Source organism: Diadema antillarum, unplaced genomic scaffold, assembly GCF_040938485.1.
Source record: "Diadema antillarum isolate AM-2024a unplaced genomic scaffold, OU_Dant_1.0 seq00000822_RagTag, whole genome shotgun sequence".
Taxonomy (NCBI): domain Eukaryota; kingdom Metazoa; phylum Echinodermata; class Echinoidea; order Diadematoida; family Diadematidae; genus Diadema; species Diadema antillarum.
In genome coordinates this window covers 160,001-169,816 of record NW_027271699.1, presented here as the reverse complement: position 1 = coordinate 169,816, position 9,816 = coordinate 160,001, and the positions used below count along the sequence as shown (strand labels likewise).

The 9,816-nt window shown below is 39.5% G+C and overlaps 1 protein-coding gene across 1 annotated transcript in view; it reads right to left on the bottom strand.

Moving 5' to 3' along the window:
• Nucleotides 1-2,989: 2,989 nt before the first annotated feature.
• Nucleotides 2,990-9,816, bottom strand: part of LOC139739956 (scavenger receptor cysteine-rich domain-containing protein DMBT1-like) — a 37,968-nt gene continuing 31,141 nt past the window's right edge. Inside the window, exons 10-13 of the mRNA XM_071650554.1 lie at nt 8,674-9,051; nt 8,129-8,452; nt 6,238-6,558; nt 2,990-5,963 (exon numbers count right to left, since the gene is read on the bottom strand). Coding sequence (XP_071506655.1) covers nt 5,443-5,963; nt 6,238-6,558; nt 8,129-8,452; nt 8,674-9,051 — 1,544 coding nt within the window. The 3' untranslated portion in view covers nt 2,990-5,442. The remainder of the gene's footprint in view (nt 5,964-6,237; nt 6,559-8,128; nt 8,453-8,673; nt 9,052-9,816) is intronic.

Below are 9,816 nucleotides of genomic sequence, written 5' to 3'. Positions count from 1 at the left end.
AACGCAAACGTCAAGACAATGAAAATAAAGCGACAGACACCATACCATGATATGAAAATTATCCATTAAAAAAACGCATGAATTTAGTACAAAATCCTCCAATACAGATATGTCCTATGATGCATGATTTGAAATAATATTTGATAATATGATATAAAGACTGCAAAATCCATATCCTGTCAAAATCCCAGTAACAGAAATGTGGTGATGATATGACAATAGAATTCTATTAAGAGAGTTCTGAGACATATTCAAATGAAATGTTTCACTTGAGAATGATTCATTTGACTGAATAATAAAGAAAGCTTGCATGACTTACTTACTTAGACTTAGTAGCTCCCGCGTCGTCCGACGCATGAGGCGGTCATCTTCTTCCAGCTTCGTCTATCGGCGGCTAGGGCCTTGATATCCTCCCACTCTTTTAGGTCTTTAACATCTCTGCAGACAGTCTGTTGCCAGTTCATTCGTGGTCTGCCTCTCCTCCTTCTGCCTGAAGGAACCCACCAGAGGGATTGGTTAGCTATACGATCAGGTGGAAGTCGTGCAGCATGCCCAAGCCACTTAAGCCGCCTTTACAAATGATGGAGGATACTGGAAGTTGACAATGCCGACAATCTACAAATCAAGAGGACCTAGTTATTTAAACCACATGGTATAAATCAGAATACATATAATACCCCATCCCCCTTTTCATCGCGCGGTAACAACTCTTTCCAATATCTTATGCACACTTTCAATACTCAAGCTATTGTTTTTGCGAACTGAAAGATCGATCTATCAAAAGATTAACTGCCCATTTTTCGAAACGTAATCTTAAAGAGTCTAACTGAATAAACTGGATTGATAAGATGTTTTGATGAACAAACAGATGAATAGAGAGAAGTAAGAATTCAACATGAAGAGCTGAATAAATGGGAAAATGTATAGAGATGTGGGAGAAGTAGGAAGATACATAGATAAATGGAGAAAAAGTGACATTTCATCAATTCAAAAAAATTAGGAAAGGAAATATTACTACTGTTATCTTAAATGAGTACTGTATCACTTACTAGAAAAAGATGACAGGTTTAATTAGTCCGAAAGTAGCATTTTTATAGTTGAACCAAAATCACAATTCGCAGAATTAGTATCCTATGACAGTACGATGCATCTTTAGATCCGCTTTTTTGAATTTGTGATGTATGCTATGATTTTGTAATTGTTTAATCTATGCACGGTTTTATGCAGGTCGCAGTATAAGAGCTACTCCTCGTTTGCAGTTGAAGTGTTTCTTCCTTCTTTCTTCTTCTTGAGATAGACATTGTTTATGCATGGTACGTTGTGTTTGAAACTATAAAACGCATGTTGCACATGAAGGTCATATTATATGCACTATGCCTAATGCGTTTAGGGGTGCTCTCATCTTACTTGGACACTATCATTATCATATCTGTATACGTAAGATGAGTGATATTGGGCATCTGGGGCGTTTGACATTATAATGAGTAATTGATTGTGCGCAGCAAAACCTATTTAGCTTTCGTTCATTTTATATACTCGGGAATATCCTCTCCTTCCCACTCTCTCTCTCCCTCTTTCGCTATATCTTTCTCTCAACCATTTTTATAAGATGCTTTTATGACATAAATATATATATATATATATATATATATATATATATATATGTATATATATATATAACTACATATATATATATATATATATATATATATATATATATATATATACATATATATATATATATATATATATATATATATATATACATATGAAGACCTGAATATAAGAATGGTCCAAGTCCAATTTTTGGCCAAATTCAGTTTGACATGGGAAATTGTAGCTTATGCATGGACTCATCTTGTGCATAAATGATAAATCCTAATTACCCCCGGAAGTGCCTTAAATGAATGAGTTAAATCTTATATGAATGGAAAAATGAAGGACTTGGGTCATTCTTACATTCATATTATAGCGCCCTGTCTCATCCTTCTCTCATCTCTATAGCAGAGTGTCATGTATAAACATGATTTGAAGAACGACCCAAGTCCACATGATTCAAAGAATGACCCAAGTCCATCACACAAAATGGCCTCTCCACAATTAACGTAAATGTTAATTGTCAAATGAATATATGTTCTAATTTGTATATACAATGTTGCCTTCCCATCACAGTTAAATAGAATATCATCGGACAAATAAAAAAGATATGAAGTTTCTTAAAGTTTACTCGGAAATGGTCTTCCATGGACTTGGGTCGTTCCTATGTTCAGATACTCATGTATATATATATATATCTATATCTATCTATATATATATATATATATATATATATATATATATATATATATTAAATCACACATATATACCAAAAATAGATATATGAGTACTTTTTTTCTCTGTTTCTCTCTTTCCCCTTTCCTCTTTCTTATTTATCGTTGTGCATTCGTATGTAAATCTATATCCTGCTGATTTAACATAAAGCCCTTTACTTCTTTGCATCAGCCTGGCTGTTGTCGTACTTCCGTTTTAAGTTTGACTTAAAAAAAAAAACTCTCTTTAGGATATATCTGTCACCATTATCTCACTTAAATCGTTGGTGAATGAACACGGTCTGTACTCATGTATCGAAGTCAATGGGTCATCACAGCAATCTCTGAAATCCAATCGAATGATCTCATACCCTGAGTAATCACGATGCTTTTACTTCTGTTGGATCACCTACACCTCAAGAAGAAAGATTTGGATAACATTCTCACAGTTCTATATGAATATTACATTGACTACCTAAGATGTATTTCACCTGTACTCATAAGTAAAATTAAAGGTATTAAAATAAAGCTATTTACCGTGCATGTTCCATTGACGTATGAACGTTTCACACTTTAAATGTTAATGTTAATATACGTGACCTATATGGGTATAAGTATGTGTATGCGGCATGTGAAAGGGGCATAAAATGTAATCACAACAAATCAAAAAAAAACATGAATTGCTTCTTTATGAATTTGCTGATTGTAATTATTCTTTATTGCAAAAATAACAAACATTCAACAATAATCATCATTATCTAAATCGTATCAGCTGATTATGATAGTCGAATGAGAGTTGATAGCAGGTTTATACAAGATTACTGAGGTTACGTCTTCAGATTTTCTTTCACTCCAGATGTCCAGTTCATATTCCCACTTCAACGGGTACAAAATTCTGCCGCAAGACTTGTCTCCCTCTCCAGGAAATCCGAGCCCATAACTCCAATCCTCCGTTCTCTCCCCTGGCTTCCCATACATCACCGCATATCTTTTAAAGTTCTTTTGCTTACGTACAAAATTTTGAATGGGCAAGCCCCCAGGAATCTCGCAGATCTTGTTTCTTTACGTTCCATTACTTCCTCAAGATCCCTCTATTCATCCTCCACAATGCAATTGACTCCTGGACCACGTACTTCCACAAAATACGGTGATCGTGCTTTTTCTACAATTGCCCCTTCTCTCTGGAATTCTCTACTGGCCTATATACATCAAGCCACTTCCGTTAATAAGTTTAAGACTTTGCTGAAGACTTATCTTTTAAGTAGATAGTCCTTTGGAATGGTCCAGTTGTGGGTCGGTCGATGGAAGTGCACACTGATTTTGATTTTCATTATTTATCGTAATTATACACTGTATTTATTTCATTTTTTTTTGGTATTTTTGTATTATTCTGGTATAAATATTAATTTTTCCGGTAAACTGTGCGCTTAGAAACATCTGTATTAAGCGCCTTATAAATGTATTGCATTATTGTTATAAGCTGTTCGTCAAAAGAGCTTTACTTGATTAAAAAGAAACAACCAGAAACACAGAGTAAAGGAATAAAGAAACGAATATTTTGGCAGCATTTACGATAAAATGGAATTCTACATGACTTGTCATTCCTTAAAAGGGCATTTTATAGGTACTGAACTATTAAAAACTTACCGTACTTAATCTTACTATACAATACATCACAATCACAAAAGGCAGTGCAGGGGCGACTTGCTATCATAGATGTCTAGTAACCCAAATCGAACATACAAATGGAATTACTGAAGCTGCTGCCATGATGGGTATATAAGTACATAAGAAAAAATATGTATCTCTTCTTGGAGTTACTGATTGTGATTTTTTTTATTGCAAAAATTATAAATATTTTCACAACAGTGAACAGACCGCGTACCATGTCCAGATCAGAATCTTACCAGCTGATTTTGATAATCGAATGAGAGTTGATACAAGCTACAGGATTACTGATAGGGTATGTCAACAAACTTGTCACTATAGAAAATTCTAATATATCCAGATGTCCATTTCAAGAAAAGAGTTTTACGCGATTAAACACACACACACACACACACACACACACACAGAGTAAGAGAATAAAGAAACTTATATTTCAGTGGCATTCACAATAATATGGAATTCTATATGACTTTTCATTCCTTAAAAGGTGGAAAGTGCAATTCTGTGGGCACTTCACAGGTATTGAACTGCGATCTATAATACCGTATTTGTATCTTATAATGCAATACGCCACAATTACAAAATACAATTTAAAGGTAACTCGGCATCACGGATGAATAATAGTCCAAGTCGGTCATACAAATGAAATCACTACAGCTGTAGCCATGATGGGTAACTTTGACAAACAATAACTATATACACCTATATGTCTATGTAATATGATATGAGGCATTAATACAGACATTCAATTCAGCAACCAGCAAACGGTACTGAATAGGGTTAGTAGTTTTTCTCATAGATGATAAACACTCTAATTCTTGTCAACTCTCTACGAACTAATGGTATACATTGAGTAGAAATGTCTGGTTAAGAAAACTCTTGAGCTCCTGGGTAAGCATAGTACACAAAAAGTTGGGGATTATAGGAAATGTCTTAGGAATACTAAACTAGCGCTGCGCCAAAGGTTCAAACTTTAATTCAATTAAAGAAAACATCCTTACCAATGAATACTCTCGAATTTCATCCTGATTTTCTATCGGGACCATAAATTCATGTACTATACCTTAAGGGGAAGTATATCTTTAAGGTATTTGATCCCTTCATTAAAACTATATGCTCTTGCCCACTTTATCTAACGTCTGCGTGTTTTTCATCAACCTGTTCTATTCAGTGATAATTGCTTACTCGTTGATATCATCATGTAATCTGTATATAAAAAACGCAAGCAACATACGTTGCAAAAGTTTGTGGAAAGTATAATATCTTGTTGGTGGAAATCTATGTTTGTTTTTTCCAAGAGCTGCAGTGGCAGACAAAGATAAGATATCACGTTTTCAGGAGGGGAAACGGTTAGACGAATATTGCGTTTCGTTCTAAAATCATCGAGTCGTGAATAATGCGTATACTTATGCTCAATGCCATTGTGTGTCTGACGTGAGCTTGAAAATCATACCATTTAGGTGTTCTAACAAAAGGTCGCAGGGTACCCAGGTGTCTTTTCGGGTGCATCATCAGTGGCGGGCTCGTCTCCGGCATCCCCTGGAGTATCTCCTGTAGGACTGCTGAGTAAACGGACCGTAACACTGGGAGGAACGGTGGCTGCAGTGTTAGTGGGAGGTCCCGTCACTGCTGGCGACGCCGGTTGACCATTTGGATACGGCACGTAGAAGAGCCTCTGAGGAACCTCCACACCGTTGCTGCTCGGCGCGGACATGATTGCAGCATAACTGGGTGGCGGTGCCGAGTAGGGAGGTGCGCCTTGCCTTGGGTAGTTTCCACCGCCACCGCGGGCCGCTGCCGTGTCGGTGGCAGCGGTAGGATTACCGCTGACGGAAAACACGGTTGGTGACTGACGTCGTCGCGTCTGGCTGGATGCCGAGCACACAGTTCCGATGATAGTGAGGATGATCGTGAAGCCAAATGCTGAACACACGACGATAACCCCAATCAGCCATCCAGCCATGCCTTCTTCTTCGTAAGGTGGATCTGCACACGGCAGCGATAAAACAGAAGAAAGCTAGCATTACAAGAATGAATTGGTACTCATAATGGTGACCATCATCAATGGCATGGTATGCTTTCGCATTGTTCCCTTTTAAGCCTTCGAACGGGTCTTGATACGTAGCAAATCTCACGGTTAAGATATTATGCATGTACTATTCATTATTTGGGACATAAAGGCAGACACATATTCGAAGGCTACCACCAGTATGGTAAGGTAAACCTTTGAATGAATGCCTGCAAAGCAAGGGATTCTTACCAACAGAGTAAGAGCAATGGACTCCGATGTCCTCACTGTGGTGGCAATCGTTTTCTCCCCAAGGCCTGTGGTAACACGACGACAGTGACCACTCGTATCCGTCGCAGGTCACATCATCAAGGTGGATAGGCCCCCTCCCTTCACCGTAGTACATATTAGCAAAGGCGACGCTAGAGTAGCCAAGCTGGCGACAGACGACCTCTGCCTCGTTTTCACCCCAGCCGTCATCGCACACAGTGCCCCACTCACTGTTATGATAGATCTCCACTCGACCACGGTCCGAGGAACTTCCGTCAACGAGACGGACGTCGCCCTCGGTGTCTACGGCGATGACATTGTTCGTGGAGAAAATTCAAGTTGTGACAAAATGTGAACAGTTTGCAGCTGCTTGATGGATAAACTTACTCTGACATGAAAGAAGGATATGACGAGGTAAAGCGTAATCCCATAATATAAATCGTCGTGCGCATAACAGAATGTTGTTAACGCACTCCCCTGCGCATGGCAGAATATTGTTTATGAGCGCACTCCCACAGCCTAGCAACAATGTGTCATGTGCGGGGAAGCGCGTTAACGACAATCTGCCATGCGCACGTCGAAATAATAATAATAATAATAATAATAATAATAATAATAATAATAATAATAAGGTCTTATTTACCCAGGGTAGCCTCTTCAGTGTCGCCACTGCTCTACCAGAGGGCCCTGCTATTATTATTACCCTAGCGTTGCCAGGTACCCATTTATACACCTGGGTCGAGAGGGACATTGTGGGTAAAAACATCTTGTCCAAGGATGTAAGCACTGGGCAGGATTCGAACTCACGGTCCTCCGTTCGGGAGTCGGGAGTCTTATCCACTATGCCACAGCGCCCCCTTTGAAATATGAAAATCATTCAAAGTGTATGTACCTTTGAAATATGAAAATCTTTCAAAGGTACATTAAGAAAACGTTACCTATAACTTACAAATGCATAGAAATTGTAAGATTTTGATTTGATGATCTTTCTGAATCTTAATTCACTTGGTAGCGACAGGTCTTTAGCCATTAGCATTTTGGAAGTGGGCAAATGGTTGTCGGTGGTCGGCAACCAGATATTGTCAGGCTGATGTTTACAATGCTACATCGAAAACTTCTGTTCAGCAACATATTTTGGGGGCTTGCAATGGACCATGAAATTGTCACCATCCTGCTTGCTCGGTCGGCAACCAGTTGCAAACCAATTGCATATTAAAGAAAAAAATCTGATTAAATGGTCGCCAAATGGTTTTCGACCAGATTACAAGTGTAATATTCATGCTACTGAAAAACCTTTTTGAGGTTGTATAAGTCCAAAAACAACCGAAAAGCGCTATCCAACCTGTCGTCAATGGTTAGCAAATATTATGGTCGGCAACCGGTCGGTAATCGGTCAACATCCGGTCGCTAATTAAAAATCTTGGGGCCCGGTCGCGGATTGCATGCCGATATTTTGATTGTTGCTTTTTTTTTCAATACTTTAGTTGTTGGAAGTCGGCGATCAGTCCTCACTTATTCTCTAAGAATATAGGCTAGATACCTCTGATATTTCTGCGCGCCGCACCATTTCTTTGTTGTTATTGTATGGAATCAAAGGGATTTCTGATACTATGACAGGTTCAAGATGTAGGTACAGCAAGTATTACTTATAAACATGTGTGAGGCAGAGTCAATTCCAAGGGATATCCCTATTTTTGTATTCATTGAATCATTTTGAATTGGTAGAAATGTCAGTACATGACGTACGTCAATTTCAGGTAAAAATTCATCTCAAAACAAGAGCCGTAGGTGATTAATGAATAGTCACCTTCTCGCGTTGTCTTCACAAAACGAGACATGTTTCAACAAGTGACCCTCACGCTTCCATACTCACCATAGCTGTACGTGCTGCACCGCACACCGACATCCTCGCTGTGCCCACAGTTGTTCGAGCCCCAGGGCTCGTGGGAACAATACGACAGACGAGATTCAGTGCCCACACAGCGGACGTCATCTAAATGGATGGGGCCTGTTCCGGCCTCGAAAGACTCGCTGAAGTAGATAACATCTCCAAACCCGAGTTGTCTACAAACAACTTCTGCCTCATCCTGGCCCCATCCGTCGTCGCACACAGTACCCCATTCGTTGTTGTGGTAGATCTCAACTCGTCCGCGGCCAGACCAACTGCTGCCAGCGAGACGAAGATCGCCTTCTTCCGCTGTATAATGTTGGAGTAGAATATGAATTGAGTACGGCATGTAATTTCAGGGGTAAGTTGGGACTTAGATAAGAACTCCCTATATTTTTTAATACACATTTCATTTAATGTGGTCGAATGCTTTTTAACTTTTCAAAGTAAGCCGGAGCAAATCTAGCTTGTATCGATTCAACCTCAATTTACGCATAAAGAGCAATTAATTGTATTGCATGCCAACTTACCGTTAGCGGTGGTGGTGGAGGGCAATGTCGTAGAGGGTGGAATCGTCGTAGTAGACTCTACTTCAGAATAGGAACATGCTATATCCACTTGATAATACCCGGGGCAATAGTCGTAGTCAACCAACACGATGTTGCCACAGTCCGAAAGCTCGTCTTCATTACCAGAACAGCTTATGTTTGATAAGTAGAACGGCACCGATCCATAGCCGTAGGACAATAGGTCCACCTCCTGATACCTAAGTTGGCGGCATGCGACCTTTGAATTGTTGAAGGTCCATCCAGCCTTACAAATACTACCCCAGGAGTTCCTGTGGTAGATTTCCAGTATCCCGTTGGACGACTTCGTTCCTTTAACAAGTCGAAGTTCCCCTTCTTCAGCTGGATTACGGTATATGCAAAAATAACATCAAGAAAAATGTTGCAACATCCTCTCCGAAATGGCTATATGAATTACAATGGAAAATATGTAACTACATTCTGAAAGCTTGGCAACTATTAATTGTCGAGCGATAACTGAAATGCATTATGCGCCTTGATTGGAAACAAAATAGGGGGCAAAAGTCAGTTTCCATTGTGGACATTCTGAAATTTGGGTTGCAATCGGGGACGATAATTTGCAAAGAGCTGATCTACGCATGTACGAGAAGGGAATGCTAAATACGTTACAATGCCAGCCCAATATACCGGGGAGCGCCAAAGCTAGTAAAGACAGCAAGAACCGACACGTGCAGTATATTCAGGGATCCACCTCCCTGGTTATACTCGAGTATTGTGCGGTATATCATTTCTTCTTCTTCTTCTTCTTTTTTTTATTGGGGGGGGGGGGGCGGGGGTGCTTCTATTAACAAAAAAAAATCACCACTATACAGCGGCCGTAAGATCTCTCTTCTTGTGATTTCATTTAATTCAATTTGATTGTTATTTGCATGGTACAAATAATCAACGAAATCATTGTGACAGAGAACAGAGATATGATAAGAGAAAAAAAAAATCAAAGTACCATATAGGAGGATCTCCAATAAGCCAGGCTTAATATTAGGACCTCATTAACTTTACCTCACGGCATACACAGTGGCGTATCTAGGGGGGGGGGGGGCAAGGGGGGCACGTGCCCCGGGCGCCACTCCCCGGGGGCGCAAAAAA